This window comes from Rhamphochromis longiceps, linkage group LG17 (genome assembly GCF_057381845.1).
Source record: "Rhamphochromis longiceps isolate RC_006_pf linkage group LG17, R_longiceps_female_GT1.1, whole genome shotgun sequence".
Classification (NCBI taxonomy): Eukaryota; Metazoa; Chordata; class Actinopteri; order Cichliformes; family Cichlidae; genus Rhamphochromis; species Rhamphochromis longiceps.
The window spans coordinates 30,225,213-30,243,301 of NC_140573.1; the positions used below are offsets into that span (position 1 = coordinate 30,225,213).

The 18,089-nt window shown below is 38.5% G+C and overlaps 1 protein-coding gene across 1 annotated transcript in view; it reads right to left on the bottom strand.

The window, feature by feature from the left end:
• cacna2d1a (calcium channel, voltage-dependent, alpha 2/delta subunit 1a) overlaps positions 1–18,089 on the bottom strand; it is a 99,727-nt gene that overhangs the window by 34,257 nt on the left and 47,381 nt on the right. Inside the window, exons 7-13 of the mRNA XM_085387071.1 lie at positions 12,467–12,598; positions 10,651–10,720; positions 9,869–9,919; positions 7,196–7,295; positions 1,722–1,880; positions 1,033–1,137; positions 858–936 (exon numbers count right to left, since the gene is read on the bottom strand). Of these exons, the coding sequence (XP_085243197.1) occupies positions 858–936; positions 1,033–1,137; positions 1,722–1,880; positions 7,196–7,295; positions 9,869–9,919; positions 10,651–10,720; positions 12,467–12,598 (696 nt within the window). The remainder of the gene's footprint in view (positions 1–857; positions 937–1,032; positions 1,138–1,721; positions 1,881–7,195; positions 7,296–9,868; positions 9,920–10,650; positions 10,721–12,466; positions 12,599–18,089) is intronic.

An 18,089-nucleotide genomic window follows, 5' to 3' on the forward strand; every position in this document is an offset into this window, starting at 1 on the left:
AGATGGGTACACTGGTTACTAGTAATTGATATGATCAACATCAATATGCAGGTAAGTTATGACATTTAAACCATGATCAGCTGATACTAAGGGGCACAAAGTGTGCCAAGAAATGATCCCCCACACCATTAGCAGCTGATACAAGTTAAGGTGGATCCATGCTTATATGTTACTTAAATTCTGACTCTATCATTTGAATAGCAGCAGAAACTGAGACTGATAAAACTCGGCAGCGTTTTTCAAGTCTTCTATTGTCATATTTTGTGAACTATCACATCAGTTCTGTGTTTTTAAACCACAGAACTGCTGCTCTCTGAATATTTTCTCTTTTTCAGATCGTTGTCTGTAAACTGCAGAGATGGCTGCCATAGGTGAGAAGTTTCTTCTGCTCTGTATTTGTATGCACACTTGTGTCCCTCTGCCTGCCTTCTTCCTGCGATCATCATCATGGAACCTTCAGTCACTCACATACCAGGCTGATCAGAAGGTTGGTAGTTAAATTCCTGGCTGCTCCATGCTGCATACCAAATATCCTTGGGCAAGAAAATAACCCAGAGTTGTTCTCCAGCTCATTCATCAGATTATGAATGTAGCGATTGGTAGATAGGTATGTCAAGTATGTTGATTTTCCTGCCATGTGATTTGCTGATTAGATATTTGTGTTAAACAGGTGTAGCTAATAAAGGGGGCAGTGAGAGTATGCATTTAAAACCTTGTTGTTACAATAAAAATATGTTATTTACAAAGGTGTTACAATGGTACCTATAGAATACATTTTATACTACAGAGGAAAATTCAGGTGAATGAAACAAACGTGTCACAAGCTCTCTAAACCTCCAACGGACCCTGTAATGTACCTTTATTGTTGCAGGCCATCGACTGTATCGGCGCCTTGTCGTAGTTGTGTTTACCTACTGAAAATGTAAAGACACGCACCTACGAGGAAAAGACGAAGCAATCAAATCAAATATTCTAAAAGGCTCATTCTGGTATTTCACTCTGAACATTGTAAAAGACTTTTTACAGGCTTACGTTTTTTTGTGGGTTTTCAAGTTGAAAGATCTTCTCTGCTCTATCCTCTCCGCCATCAGTGAAAAGCATAATAATCTTGTTACAGTTGGCCCTTGAGTAATTCATCTAACGGAAACAAGGAGATGGAAATAAAACGAACCACTATTTAACCAAGGATAAATAAAAACAGCCAAAAGAAGACGATGAAAAAAGAATTCAACTTGCTGCTACTGTTAAAAAAGATGAAGAGGAATTAAACGGCAGCTCTGATACTAATAAAATCAAACCTGCAATATCTGAAACAACCAGAGGAGGTCGACACATACCCAGTATTCAGGAGAAGCCCACTGGGATTGAGTTGTTAGTGTGTCCTACAGTGTTTGCTGTCATTATTCTTACAATTATTATTGAGCACTGTTTAAGGAACAATAGTGTATAATGCAATTTAACGCAAAAAGCTCAATGCATCAACCAAGTATAACCCTAAACCAGGGGTGTCCAACTCCAGGCCTTGAGTGCCACTGTCCTGCAGGTTTAAACTGATTCAAATGGCTAAATGACCTCCTGAACATGTCTTGAAGTTCTCCAGAGCCCTGGTAATGAACTAATCATTTGATTCAGGTGTGTTAACCCAAGGTGATATCTAAAACCTGCAGGACACCGGCACTCGAGGCCTGGAGTTGCCTACCCCTGCCCTAGACACACGTTACCTGTTTAAGCTGTTCAAAGGCCGTCTCAAAGCCAGCTGTGTAATTGGTGCTGAGATTCGCAGTGATGTTCTCCACAGCGTTTTTCAGTATCTTCTTGTTCCTTACATTAGCCTGCACAAGGTTCCCAAAGCACGACACATTCTTGGCGACATTTTGGAACTGGAGGGAAAAGGTAAGGAGGGATGACGGGAAGTGCAGGGAAGACACTTACACATATTTTCTATTAAATATGTGGCTCCCCCCCCCTTCATTGCAGAACCATGTAAAGACGCTTCAACATTCAGGATAAAAAGATTAAAGCGATTCCATTTGAAACAATATACAGTAATTACTGACATATGTCACTTGTGTGAAATGAAATCAGTTTTAATCAAATCTGGACTGACCGAAGGGAGCTATAGGAAAAGAAGAATTGGAAGGAGAGCAGGTAAGGGCATGAAACGAGTGGCATAAGGAGGTAAAAACAAAACAACAACAAAAGCTTTATTATGAAGGAATTATTTGCTTGAAGCAGAAATCACATTAAAAGGTTAAATTACATTTACACAGATTCACACGTGAAGTATCTTCATGTTAATATTGGTGAATAGTTAATGTGGAGGAACAGATGGAACTCAGTCAATTAATGCACACACCTACCCGCCACGTGCACATGCACACATATAATCACACATACACAGAGCACGGACTTTGGTACATGGCTCATTAATGCCAAACATCTGTTTTGGACTCGAGTGCACCCCTCCAATCATGATCAAGTTCAACACTGGCACAAAAACAAACACTGAAACTTGCGCAAATACGAAAGAGGTGCAAAATAAATTCTGCTTTTTCTGTCATTTCAGCACTTTTATGTAAATCTATAAGTAGAATAGTATGAAAAAGTGTTTGTCCCCTTCCTGATCACCTAGTGTTTTGCATATGTTTCAGATCATCAAACAAATTTTAATATTAGACAAAGATAACCCGAGTAATATAATATAAAATGCAGCTTTTTAAATGATGATTTCATTGATTAGGAAAAAAGGTTCTCCAAACCTGCCTTGTCCTCTGTGAAAAAGTAATTGGCCCTCTTGTTAAATCATGAATTAACTGTGATTAACCACATTTTTTGGAAAGCTGAGTTCAGTTTCACTAAACAATCAAGAAATCACTTAAATAGAACCTGTCTGAAAAAGTTAAGCAGGCTCAAAAAGCAACAAATCCCGCAACGATCTAAAGAAACGCCTGAGAAACAAAGTCACTGATATCTGTCAGTCTGGAAAGGGTTGCAAAGGGTTACAAATGTCTATGGCAGATTCTAAGGCAGTAAACCACGCTGAGAGCCATTATACACAAATGGAGACAACTTGGAACAGTGGTGAACCTTCCCAGGATTGGTCGGCCTACCAAAATTACTCCAAAAGCACATCGATGACTCATCCAGGAGGTCACAAAACAACTCAGGACAACATTAACGAGCCGCAGGTTTCACATGTCTCAGTTAAGGTCAGAGTTCATAATCCAACAATAAGAAAGAGACTGGCCAAAAATAGTGAAAACCACTGCTGGCCAAAAGAGCATAGGATCGTCTCACATTTGCCAAAAAACATCTTAAAGATTCCCAAGACATCTGGAAAAATATTCTGTGGACTAACGAGACAAAAGTTAAAACTTTTAGGAAGGTCTGAGTCCCGTTATATCTGGCATAAAAGTAACACAGCATTTCAGAAAAGGAACTTCATAACAACAGTAAAATATGGTTGTGGTAGTGTGATGGTTTGGGGTCGTTTTGCCTCAGGACCTGGAAGACCTGCTGTCGTCATTGGAACCATGAATTCTGCTGTGTACCAAAACTACTGCTGTCTACTAATGTGGCAATGATGAGTGGGACAAAATTCCTTCACAGTGCTCCAAAAGACTCATCGCTAGTCATTGCGAATGCTTGATTGCAGTTGTTGCTGCTAAGGGTTGTCCAACCAGTTATTAGGTTTAGGGGGCAATCACTTTTTCACACAGGGCCATGTAAGTTTGGATTTTCTTCACCCTTAATAATAAATTAAGAAACGGCACTTTGTGTTTACTTATGCTATCTTTGTCTAATATTTAAATTTGTCTGATGATCTGAAACATTTAAGATTGACAAACATACAAAAAAAACTGGAAATCAGCAAGGGGGCAAACACTTTTTCTCACCACTCTCTCTCTAGCAGAAAACAGGCTTGAACAACATGGAAATAATGGAAATAATAATTCTATTTACGTAGAAACATTTCAATCTGAGACAAAACGGAACAAAAACCAGGCAAATGACAAATTCTGTTATGCTTTTAGAACACTCGAGGCTTGCAGCTTGCAGTATCTGTTTCCAAATATTCAACATGTTGGCAGAAGTTTCAGGGCATATGCTGCCAAGACATTCATCCTCAAAGACACATGCCTACACACATGCACATGTACAAACTTCCTTCATCTAACTAATAATAAAGACCTGAAAATATCATAGAAACAGCAATAAAAAGCCACCAGCCTTGATACCTTGAAAATAAAGAAATAAACTTGTAATTGAACATAAGAAAATTTCAACTTTTTTACAATCTTGTTTCAGTTGACAGAGGTTTGATGGCATTAGGTTATGTACAGCTCTCCTAAGGCCCCACCACAGCACTTCAGTCAGGTTGAGGTCTGGGCTTTGATTGGGGCATTGGAACAGCTTCACTCATATTGACTTGATTCATAATTTTTTTGTGCTGCTGTGGAAAGAATTATTATCCTGTTGCATGATCCAGCTTTGAATACTTTGGTATACAAGGGAGGTCATGGTTGAGTCCTAGACATTAAGATGTCCAAGTCCTGTGGCTGCAAACGAATCCCAAATCATCACCCCTTCATCACCATGCTTGTTTGTTTTTTGCCATACATTATAGCCAAACAGCTCCACTTAATTCTTATCTGTCCAAAAGACAAACTGCTGAAAGATCTGCTTTTATTGAGGTGGTTACACTTGCAGATCAATTATTCAAGAGCATTTGATTAGTGGCTCATGGCTGCTACTTAACCTCTTAAAGCCTAAGGAAGCAGTAAGGGTATATCTAGTTTGTCACAAGACTCCTTTGCAAAATCTCCTTTTTACATGGCATTAAGTAGAAACAACAAATTAAATACATACAGAATAAAGATAATGTTAAACTAGTGACTGACAGATAAAGCACATACAGCATACCAAACAGATGGATGGATGCATTTTAAGATTGTTACTTATTGAATTAACAGGAATTTTCAACTCTAAAATAACTGAGAAGCCTTTGGTTTGCTGGTTTGGTTCCACTTTCCTTCCAGTTATTTAAAAAAAATACTTTCTCCTTTCAAGAAAGCTTTCCGTTAATCTACTAGAAAATTATGAACTATATGAAATAAGAGAGTCCAAGTATAAGGCATACATGTTCCATTATAAATGGTTAGATGGTAACTAGCTGTCAGCCATATAGAATTTGGTCAGAAAGGTGTGTGATGTGAGGCAACACCCTTGGTCGCCATGGCAACATTCTGGGAAAGCCAACTTGAAAAATCGATTAGACTTGCACATATCAAATTTTTAAGCTTCAAAATGCAGTCTACAGTTTACAAACTTCGCTGGATTTGATCAATATACCTATTACACTTGAGCCTTATTTCATTAACTTCAAGGGCCTTTCTACTTAGCTGATATGACAGCCCCAAACCAAATGTTCAGCTGAAACCGCTGGTTTATTAGGGGAAGTGGAAGAAAATGTAATTAATGTTTAATATGGAAAGAAAACTGAAACATAATGGGTATTTCCTACTGTTAGAAGAATGTGAAGGAAAGGCAAAGATAACAATGCGGATAAAGGAGATTTTAGACAGGACCAGAAGACTTCTGTGCCTAAGCAAGTGGAGCAATTCATTCGACTGCAGCAGAGATGCTTGATCCCAGGCAACCAATCTGTAGTATAAATGCTACTCTTATAAACCCAGGTGATTTATGTCCACGCTGAACATAGAACACATTCAAACTTAAGTATGTGATGTGAAACTAAGTACCTGCGTACCTCTTAATGCATGGACTTGTAAGGAAGAAGCTTACATTACATCCAGTCTCTGGTTTGCTTAGTCCAGCTGAAAGCTATCTGGGCCCTATCAGGACAAAATCTTGCCAAAGCTAAACACAAGCTGTGTTTTAGCTGTCCCCACACAGGCATAGAAATGGGTTATCGATCACTCAGAGTTAAATAAAGAAATTCTCTGGTCAAGCTCTGTTATCTTTAATGAATCATCATCATAAACAGCACAGGTAGGTCCCACCTTTGACACCTACAGTAATCACTTCTATCTGAATAACAAACTGTTACAGTCGGAGTTACAATAAGCCAGGCTTAGATACTGAGACACAGTCTGACACTTCACAACTTATATACTAACTTTATAATTCTGCATCTGGATTTATGCCATTTATACAACAACAGACTAATAGAGTTCCACTGTTTGTGTGAAAGACCGATGCTTGAGAAAAACATGGCTCAAATGCTTTCTGGCTGAAACAATCTTTTGCAATTTTCTAGTTACTTTCTTTGGATTTGATTTTGGATATTTTCTCCTTCACACAAAAAGATCTACAGAGAGATGTCTCTAGAGCGCATTCCTCTACATCACAAAAGATATTAGCTCACTACATACACCAAGGGACAGACAAAAACTGCGTTTGAGGGTTGCCTTTAAGTAGCCCTGCCACAAAGGGTCCAAATGAAGTTAGGGTGTTTGCATTTAAGCCCTTATCACAGCTAATATAATTGTCTCCAATATCTCTTTGGGACTACTCAAATTCTTTCAGCTGGGGGACATTATTAGTATAACCCTTTTCGACTGTGTTATTTTTCTTTCCACAAGTAATATCTGTAGGAGGAAGAAAAGCTTTAACTGACCAGGCGATGGAGCTCTAAATGATGATGGATGAATATTTCCCCTATCCCCATGGCAGTAAAGCTTTGATGCCTGAGAGTCCTACCGTATTTCAATTGGGCAGTCGGGCAATTTCCACTACATGCCTCTGATTCAAAGTGAAATAAAAAAGAAAAGAAAAAAAAGCATACTTTGATTCATCAAACTTATCCTGTGGCCTTTTGCGGCTCGCCCAAGCTGTGTTTTGTGTTGTCACATATAAAATACTAAATAAATATACACACATACACACACCGTATGTGTCAGATAAATGAGCTTACAAGCATGCATGCATCCACGCACGAATGCAGCCACAATGAAGATCTATCCATGTGTCGTCCATGAAATTACTAGAAAGGCCGCTGCCATGTTTAGACCAATGACTCGATCCAGGCCAAGGCTGCTTAAACAGCCAAGCCACCGCATTAACAAGAAGTCCGCATTCAGATTCATCACTGCGCTTGCCTGGAAATTCATTCATTCATTCATTCTGAACAGACAGATGATGAGATCAAAGCATTAGCTGTGTGAGTACTCACAGAAACCACGTTCACAAAGTCATCATCCGAGAGGGTCTCCAGCATCTTGCTGACAGATATTTTGATGAGTTTGAGCGTGAGCCCCGACACGCTGCCGCTCCTGAAGATCAAAAACGGAAACAAACTTTGTCTTAGTTACGATATCTATCAGAATAATCAAGTATTAGAAATTCATCTTCTATTTTGTAAAAGGGGCAGTAAAATGTTCTTTTAACATAACTTCATGTTTCCAGACAGTGGAAAAATGTCAGTCTTAGTTTTGCTGGATCTCAGTGCAGCATTTGATACAGTTGACCACAACATATTACTCAAACGACGGGAGAACTGGGCAGGTCTTTCAGGAACTGTACTAAACTGGTTCAAAACATACTTAGAGAACAGGAAATACTTTGTATCAATAGGTAACTTCACATCTGAGCAGACAAGTATCACATGTGGAGTTCCCCAAGGTTCCATCTTGGGACCCCTTCTGTTTAACATTTACATGCTCCCACTGGCACAGATTATAAAGAACAACAAAATAAACTATCACAGCTATGCAGATGACACACAAATATATATCACAATGTCACCAGGAGACCGAGGCCCTGTACAGGCTCTTGGTAAATGCATTGAGGAAATTAATGACTGGTTGTGCCACAATTTTCTCCAGCTAAACAAAAACAAAACTGAGGTAATAGTCTTTGATGCCAAAGAAAAACGATTACAGGTCACTAGAGAACTTCAATCTATACATCTAAAAACCACAAACCAGGCGAGAAATCTGGGTGTAGTGATGGATGCAGACCTAAACTTAGAAAAACACATTAAGACAATAACAAAGTCAGCTTACTATAACCTCAAGAATATTTCAAGGATAAAAGATCTGATGTCTCAACAGGACCTGGAAAAACTAGTCCATGCATTCATCTTTAGTAGGCTTGATTACTGTAACAGCATCTTTACAGGTCTACCTAAAAAAATCAGTCAGACAACTACAGCTCATTCAGAACTCTGCTGCTCGAGTCCTCACTAAGACCAAAAAAGTGGACCACATCAGTCCAGCTCTGAGGTCTTTATACTGGCTGCCTGTCCGTCAGAGGATAGACTTTAAAGTTCCGATGCTGGTCTATAAAACTCTGAATGGTTTAGGACCAAAATACATCAGTGACCTCCTGACCCAGTATGAACCTTCCAGATCCCTCAGGTCATCTGGATCCGGTCTTTTATCAATCAGTTCCCAGAGTCAGAACCAGACACGGAGAAGCTGCATTCAGTTTTTATGCTCCTTATATCTGGAACAAACTCCCAGAAAGCCTCAGATCAGCTGAAACACTCAGTTTATTTAAATCCAGGTTGAAGACTCACCTATTCTCAGCTGCATTTGAATAAAGCACCAAATCCACACTTTTAAGCTTAAATTTCAAAACTTATATTTTAACTACTGATTTTATCTACTGTTCTGATTTTATCTACTTTTTTTAAAATCAATTTTAAATCATGCTTTTTATTGTTTTTGTTTTTTAATGTCTTTGTAAAGCACTTTGAATCACCTTGTTGCTGAATTGTGATATATAAATAAACTTGCCTCTTTTAATGAACCTCTATTCCTTTCACAATAATCTTACGTGCACCAGGCAGCTGAGAAGTCGCAAGGTTTCACAAATATGAATATCTTTGATGACAAACCTGATAACATTTTTTTAACTTTACTACCACCTGTCAGCACTAAGCAGAGATGTCAAACAATGTGACTTTATGTTTGTCTGACATTAAATAAAGTGCATTTGAAATCCTTGAGTCATATCACAATAAATAATTTTCGCACTCTGTAAGTCAACAGAACTTAAATAACTTACACTTTGTTTACGTTTTTAATTGCTGTGAACATTAGGATAAAATGAATAACAAAATATCTGTGTCAGCAATGTCCAACATCTCTTCCCAAAACAAAAATGGAGCCTATAATGTATAAGCAAATAATAAAACTGCTTCTTCTAAGCAACAGACTAAAGGAGGACAGAACTGGAAAAATCAAGGTGGCGTTCATTTAATGTGGTTTTCAATAAAGCATAGTGATGACAGCTTTTAATGAGCCTCATTAATCTTATATGTGCCAATTACCAGAGCTGTGTTAAGAGTTGCAAGTGTACAAATTTAGTTCAGTTCTTCATTCATCATATTTTGCAGTTATTTAGCCCTAGAGCAGGATTATGACCGTCTCTAATAATGAACATTCACCTGAGTGGATAATATCACTTTGGCATCAGAAGCAGTTACACAATTACACGATCTTGATAGTGCTACGCATTTGTTTTAAGGTAATGAAAATGGAGAATCGATAATGCAGAAAAAAAACAATAACAATAATATATATATTTTTTAAAGTTACGCAATAGAGGATTACCTTGAATTGGGAAATCAAAAACATAACATGTGTGTTCCTGGAAAATCCTATGTAGTTCTGTAATATGGAAACTTTAAAGCATAAATCTCAGGAGAAAATAACTGGACTGTGAACATCGAGGTTGCTCAGTTCACTGGCTGCTCTTTCTTTGTCATTGTCACATGCGAGTACATCGCAGCAGCGCCCAGCGGGATGAGGCCAGTCAGAGGGTTAGCATCAGGGCCTTCTGGCACACCAAAGAAAATAAAAGCTGACTGTAATGGATGAATCATAAGGTCGTCACTCACGCATCCACCAGGATCAGCATGTCCTTGGGTGAGGCCGCCCCCTGGATGTACCTGGTGAGTAATAGCAGACACACATACATAGGTTGTGGCTACTAAGCACATACAGATATATATGTGCACAAAGAAGTGGAAAAACACACATGCACAAAGGAACAGTCAGTAACTGTAATGCAGAAAGGCTATTTTTAAAATGCAAAGCACAAAGACAGAGGCACATATTAGTTTTGAGGCTGTACATTTGAAATCTTCTCACATTCACCTTTTGTGAGCAAGAAAGCAAAAACTTACTAACTTACATCAATTGCTTTGCATTTCAAATCAATCTGAACTTTGTAATAGTTAATTACATGTCTGCTCTCATTTCTTTAATAAGCAAACAGTTGGTTGTCTTTGTTAGAGTGCTCAGATGCTAACAGGCTGTCTGAAGCTAATGAAATTTAATAACATGTTTAAAAGTGTACTGGTGGCTTCCAGCCAGATTTTAATAATTTTCAGGCAACTAATTAAGCTTTTGTATTGCTACCCTTTGATCTGCAGTGGCTTAATCATCATAGTCCTCTGATGTGTTTGTTTAAATTAGTTTTGCTTTTGGCAACAGATGTGATTGTTTTAAACTATGCGTGCATGCAGATGCTCTTATGACAAACCGTGTAATGAAACATGCAAATACAGTTATTATAATAAATGTTTCACATGACAACTGCTCAAAAACACCAGATAAATATGGAAGCTCGATGACAGTAAGGCACAAAAACCTCACCACACTGAGTAGATGCACCTACCATGGTCGTCTGCGCACATCGTAGAGGTCGATCTTATTCTGGGATTTGCTTAGGTCCATCCATGGGGATGCTGAAATTTTGACAAAAGGAAAAAACATGGTTATTTAGATTTAGACCTTAAAAAAGTACATTTACACCGATAACTGACATTTTCGCTTAATAGGACTTTCTTACCTATAAAATTACATTCCATTTTAAACTTTGCCTCAAGGGGCACACTTTAAAACACATGTCTTCAGAGCCTTTAGCAGACAACTTGTCTGTCACTCTTAAAAACTTCAAAACCGCTTTAGCTAAACCTGTAAAACTGAGTACTAAAACATATATACACTATATGGACAAAAGCACTGAGTCACATTACACCTGCAGGACCTGACGCCTATGGACACTCATGCCATTAAGCTTGTGGTGCACAATTTTTGGGCTGATGCTAATGCCAGAGTAGATTTGAAAATGCATTTACTGAGAAAGCAGAGAATACACCTGTGGTCATGGATGTACCTGGAAAATTTAATAATGTTGATGGGTGAATGTAAAGGGTTAGGGTGAAAACTCCTGAATTCAACAATCAAAAGGTGTTGCCCATTACTTTTGTCTTTACAGTGCATCTTCTTTTTAGTATTGTACACAATCGAAAATGTAAGACTTCCTCAAGTCTTGTCACTGTGACATTGCCAGAGGAGTCTTACTGTGATAAAACAGCAAAGTCTTATAATATTGGTATGTTTTATGCTCCTGGTGCTTGGTCCTTGTGTGACTCTGTCTTTTGCTATGGATTCCCTAATGATAAACTCTTCCTTAGACTACAAAAGAGGATTTGAATGATTCAAAATCAATCTGTGCTTTTACAAAAACTGTGAACTTATTAACATTACCAGAATTTCTGAATTGAGAATATGGACTGCTATTAATTGAAGTCACAATTATGACTAAACTACATGTAATTTGAAAAATTGAGATATATTGCAATATTTCTGTTTGGTTAGCAGTGGTTTCCTTCATGTTGTTTTTCTATTAATACCTTTTTGTTGTTTTTCTTACAGTGGAGGCATGAACAAACATTTTAGCAAGTTGTAGAGATTTCAAAAGCTGTTACCCTTGAGTTTTTTTTATCACTTTTTTCAGTATTGCAGGTTGTGTTTGTGGTGTGATCTTAGCATCATGTCTACTTCAACTGAGAAAAGCATCAGTCCAGTCTGCCATTAGTGGATAATTTGTCCTGTTTCCTACTGATTAAAACCACGGTCTTTTCTAGTCTGTCAACTTATGCAAATGCCTAATTCGTCCTGTAAGATCTCTGTTGAGATAGCACACTGATCTGTTACAGCAGGCTCTGTCAAAACTAAACAGTCTTTGTGTTCCTTTATTTGCAGGAAGGGGCATTAATTGTAACCCATGAGTCCTAGTAGTTTCAGGAGAAATGACGACAACAACACTTCCTATACTCAAGTATTGTATATAAATGCCCAGTGTACATAAAATAAAAGACATAAAAGGTTGTACTTTTATACATTTTTTGCAACTATTGTTTGCAACTGTTAATTTGACATTTAAAATGCCACTATTTATTTTTACAGGAACCAGGAATTTCCTATGTAAAGTATAAAAAAAGAGAAGAAACACTTGCAAGTGCATATGTTTTACAACAATTATTTAATGACTACTTTGCCTATTTCCCATCCCGAGTTGTGCCAGATTTGCATGCATTTGACTGTAAGATGATTTCCCTTTAGTGGAAATTTTGTGTTCCTTTGACTCACCACCAAATAGTCACATAGTTGCAGGTCTAAGCCCCATTGCAAGCTGGGCTGCTTACCTGGGAAGTAACGAGCCAGTCCTGTGGCAGAGCCAAACACTTGCCAGAGGAGAGAGGGATCTTCCTCTTTGTTCTTCCGGAAAACATCCTCCAAAGCTTCTGTCCAGTTTAACTCATTCAGAATGATGGTAGCTGAAAAACACACACACATGGACAAACACATAGAAATAAAGATGAAATGAGTCATACTTGTGCAAAAGTATAAAATCATAAAAATCACACAAGCACAAAATGTCAAGATGTTTCAGAAAGTATTTACTCTCAAAAAAAGCAATTCTGGAAAAAAAACCTCACTTGAAAGTCAGATATACACACACACACACACACACTTGGATTTGGCAGTATTAGTCTACTGACACTGACGGCAAAGAGGAAGCTTCCTCACTGATGTTCAAAGTGATGTCTGGCTTCTTCAGTGAGATTTATATTTTAGTTTTTTGCTCTAAAAACATTTTCTATAGCGGGGGAGCAAAAAAAGAGGTAAACAAAGACAGGAGAGACATGAAGGTAAAAAAAGGAAAGTATGATTCAATTTGGTATTTCTGGAATAAGAAAAAATCTTCCAGGTACTCACTGACTGGACATGCATTGTTTTGTTTACCTGTTGGTCTACAGAAGCTCACGCTGGCTTAAATCCCAGACAATGTTTTTAGATACAAAGAAATCACAGTCTTCCTGGAAGCGTAGGCTACTTGTTGAAATGACTCATACTTGTGTGGCCTATGCAGATGCCTCCAACAAAGTGAGATTGTTCTAAGAGCAACTGAATTAAAAGAGGAAAAAAACATCAACATAAAAAAGGGGGCAGCCAGGAGATAAAGGCTTTGCTGAGGCAGTCGTGTTAACAGTTAGGCTGTCTGCTAAAATGTAAGAAAGGTTAGAGTGATGTACCTGTAACTCTGAAACTTAATTCTAAACTAAATGAGCATTTTCAGCTTTTATGGAGTCAAATCAGGACATACACAAACTCACATAAAGACACATAATAATGTCAGTTGAAGCAGGCAAAGACGAACTCGGAGGATCTTATAGCAAATCTTATATAAGGTGCTCTATTTGACTCTCTTCAACCTGCCTGCAGTTGCTGGCAGTCTATGAGCCACTTTCCAATTACATATATTTCTATATGTATAAAAAAATCTAGAACTCCTTGCCTTCCTCACAAAAGCCTGTTTTACTCAGCCCTGTAATTCTTTGTACCACAAAGAGGGAGTTTGGGGTACTTTGGTACTATAGTGTAATGTGTGTGTCCCAGTGATAAGTGGCCCTTAATGGATTACTCCTGCTGGTTTCTCCACTACGACTAACAAGAAGTCTCAGGATAAGACGCACTGTTATGCCCTCACGCTGCTCATACTGTACACTGGAATAACAGGGAAAGAGCATCTTTATTATTTCATTCAATTCACTGCCACAGGATACATGATCTGTGCGAATGTCAATACATAATGACAAAATGAATCCCTCACAAAGAGAGCAGCTCCTCGCTCACTACGCATGTTTTTTTCCCTAGCTGCATCTTATACAATTGACAAACTCATTAAAGTCTCCTCTAGGAATATGGATGCAGACACACATATCGCAAACAATTGAGCTCACACAACCCACATGGGCAGATTAGGCACCACTGACAAGCCCTTAGCAACAACACTGTAGTATTGCAGGGCTGTGTCCTTTAATCTCAGCTATAGACTGGAACAAATTACAGTAAACAGATCCATCTCAGTGCTGACGTGTCAATAGAAGGCTTGAGGTCAAAAGGGTCAGAGGAAGAAATGAGAAGCATCAAAGCAAAAATGCAAACTCTGGAAAGCTCTATTAGTCAGGTGGAGATACTGAGATTTGCTATCCTGTGGTGTGTTTGCATCCACTGCCATTCACAAGAACTGTATTATGATATAAACTCCTCTCTCCTGTTTAGCTCTCTTGATTATATACAATTTGATCCAGTGAAAACTTTATAAAATGCATAATAAAAGCGCTCTGAGCTCAGAAATTGGTATGGGACTTATTTGTATGCCACCAGACTTTTGCTACACTGGAAAAAACTACCAGTCCTTGTTGTAGATAATTAATTACTGACCGATCAGATAATAATTAATTCAGAAAGGATGCTTTGACAACAACCATGGCAGCCTCATAAATCACACGATTCAAATTCAAACATGGGAGATAAAAAGTGTGAGAGAGTGGGAGATAAAAAAAAATTAATGATTCTTGGTCCAGAGAAGTTATGGGAACTGATTATGGAAAAGATAATTGAAAGTATTCACTTTGTGGTGGGTAGATGCCTCCAATAACACATCAAGCAGGATTCTGGCATAGACTGATGAGTGAGGGTGTTGGCTTCAGGACGAACAGAGAAAGCGACAAGGTGCAATGCCAAGCGATGCCCTGCAGTGTTCCCCTGTCATCAGCTAGCTGGTGGCTCAAACTGCCTATGTGTTTCAAAGTAATTACACATTGGGGACTGATGTGGTGAGAACCTGCAATCATCATATCAGAAGGGGGCCCTCCAGTCCCTGCCACTCACAACTGATTGTGACATAAGCACAAACGCATCCCTTTTGCAGCAATTCACACATCATTGGCATCATCGCTGTGCGAGGCAAAGCAGGATCGGACCCGAAATGCAGGACTCGGGAGCAGGACTAAGCTAGAAAGCAGCTTCACTGCTGAGTTTACAGGTCATCAGATAAACAAATGCAGCTACTCAAGATTACTTAAACAGAAGGCAGACAGACTCCAAACAGACAGCTCACCCAGCTAGAGGGGATAAGAGAACGACATGACAGGGAACAGAGGGCGATAGAGGACTTAAATGCACACATGAGCTGGGGGACAGGTGCAAGTGAAGAGATTCAATTAACGAGCAAGAGGGGAAGTAGAGATGGACCGATCCGATATTACGTATCGGTATCGGTCCGATACTGACCTAAATTACTGGATCGGATATCGGAGAAAAATAAAAAATGTAATCCGATCCATTAAATATCACGAAAGCACCTCACAAAACTTGCAACACGCCGTAACTCACCTCAGAACGTTAGCACGTCGGAGCAGTATGCATCACGTGATAGAGCGGCTGTGGCATGCGGGACCTGGTCTGGATAGCATGTGGAGCTTCGCTAGCAACCTGGCATTTCATCTCCGACAAAGTTATCCCCGAGAGAAGTAAAGCAAGTGTGTAAGTCCATCTCTGAATGTTTGTAAAGCATTCCTGCGTTAAGCTTAACAAGCGACTGCCTCTAGCTCTCCGGCTGCTACTTCAATCGTGAAACTGCTTAATGATCAGCTGATCGGCTTTTCTGTCGGGAGTCCGTCTGTCTTGTTTGTTTTTGCCCCACTTTGCACCAGAAAGAGGAAACCAGCGGCTGAACAACAGCAGCACGTTTAAGCTTGATAAGCTGTTGTTAGAATTTATTTAATATTACTTTCTACTCGAGGATCTTTTTCTATGTAGCTGAGGGGCGGATCTAGCAAAGTTTAGCCAGGGGGGCCGATAGGGCATGAACAGGGAAAAGGGGGCACAAAGACATACTTTTCTTTCTTACTCTCATTTAAAATGTTGAGCTTTTAATAAATAATTATCTGACACCCAAAGTTTTAATTTGATGTAAAATGAATAGAAGTCAATTACTGTATATAGTGACTATTAAGTCTAATATATATACCCTAGTAAGCTATAGTACTTTTTACTTTGGGATGGTACCATCTGTGCTGTCTGCAATTTTGTTGAAGAAAGATGCTGAATCTATTTAATATTTCTTGAAAAATAATTGATTTCTGTGCATTTTTTTCACACTTGATCAAATTAAGGTTGATTACGTCGATTAAGCATCATGAGGTGGAGCGTGAGGGGTGGTTCCCTATTTTTTATTTATTTATTTTTGTTGTTGCTGGGAGTTGGAACCCTATTAGTTAGGTTGCTTAATATTTACGCTAAGTACTCTTTAAAATACCAGAATAGTGAGGATGGTGTAGGTTTAAGTTTATTAGATTGATCAGTATTGCTGAACTATGAAATATTTTTTTTGTATACAGGTATAACAGAATAGCTTTAGTGTAGTTGTTGTTTTAAACTTGAGTATGAACTTGCAGACTTGCAAAATGCAGCAAGATATTTTAAAAAACAGTTTTGTTGATTAAAAAACACTATATCGGATTCATATCGGTATCGGCAGATATCCAAATTTATGATATCGGTATCGGTATCGGACATAAAAAAGTGGTATCGTGCCATCTCTAAGGGGAAGCAAAACTGAGCACAGCACACAAGACAAGCGGTTGTCAAAATAAAACAAGAAACTGACACTGAGACTAAAACACATGAACCAGAGTACACAGACCAAGGATGAAACTGGACAAACACGGAAAACATAACAGAAACACAGACGAGGCAAGGGGAACCTAGGAGGATAGGAAAAACTTGTGGATAACTAACAAAGAAAACTATGAATACCAATCAAAATGAAAACACAACCTAAGCAAAGGTAATACTTAGACTGAAAACTACAAAGTTAAATAGGAAACATCAAACACAAAACTCTATTCAAAACAGAAAACTCTGGGTACAAAACCCAGGATGTATTTTTCTTGATAATATAACAATATTGAAGAAGAAACTACACAGAACAACTGAACAATGTACAGTTAATATTAAAGAAGCACACACTGGCCCTGACTTTTCTGACTTCACTGATTGTACCTCTCCAATGACCAATCCTGCTAATCAGTGGCTCCACCCTGTTGCTGCCTCAATTAAATGGAGCATGGATGTCGTGCTCCATCAGTCTAATGTGAGCAGTTTTCTCCTCCTATGCTTCTTGTCATTAAGAGCTCTCTACTACTAAGAGAAATGTTTGTAAACCATAATCTGATTTGTTTTCCACTCTGCCATTATCTCTGATTTAGTTCCATGTAGCCTTACCGGCCACACTACACACAGGCTCACACTTAGTTGTTAAACCAAACTAGAAATAGAGGTGTTCCTCTGTGGTCTGATTTGGGCAGGAAGTTTAACTGTTTTGGTTTACTGGCGTTTTTTTTGTAATTTATGTAGTAAGCTGGTTTCATTCTCTTGGTTTGGCATGTAAAGAAGAAAGCTTTCACAAGGCTCTTTCAGCCCTGTGAAAAATTAAGAACACCCCATGATTTAATAGCTTGTAGAACCCCTTCAAGCACCAATAACTTTCAAGCAATCATTTTCTGTATGGCTTCCATCCATCTCTCACATTGATGTTGAGGAATTTTGTCCCACTCTTTTTAAACACTGACATTTGCAGACATTAATTTATGCACAACTATCTTTAGGTCCCACCACAGCATTTCAATCAGGTTGTGCATACTTTGTAACCGGACTGCACACGTTTGTCACATGACTGTTTCCAATGATTTTTGTTATCCTGTTTTGTCACAGTGCTTTACTTTAGCAGTAAGTAACCCTACTTTAACAACTGGTTTTACTGGTTATTTGCTGCTCTTGTGTACCATCTCTGAGCTGCGACGCCACAGCCACTCCATATGATTTGTAAAGATCCTGCTGATTGTGTTGATAAACCTACTCCATTCTAATCTATTTAGCTGTGATGCTTGAATCAAAGAACTGGCCAGACTATCTCCA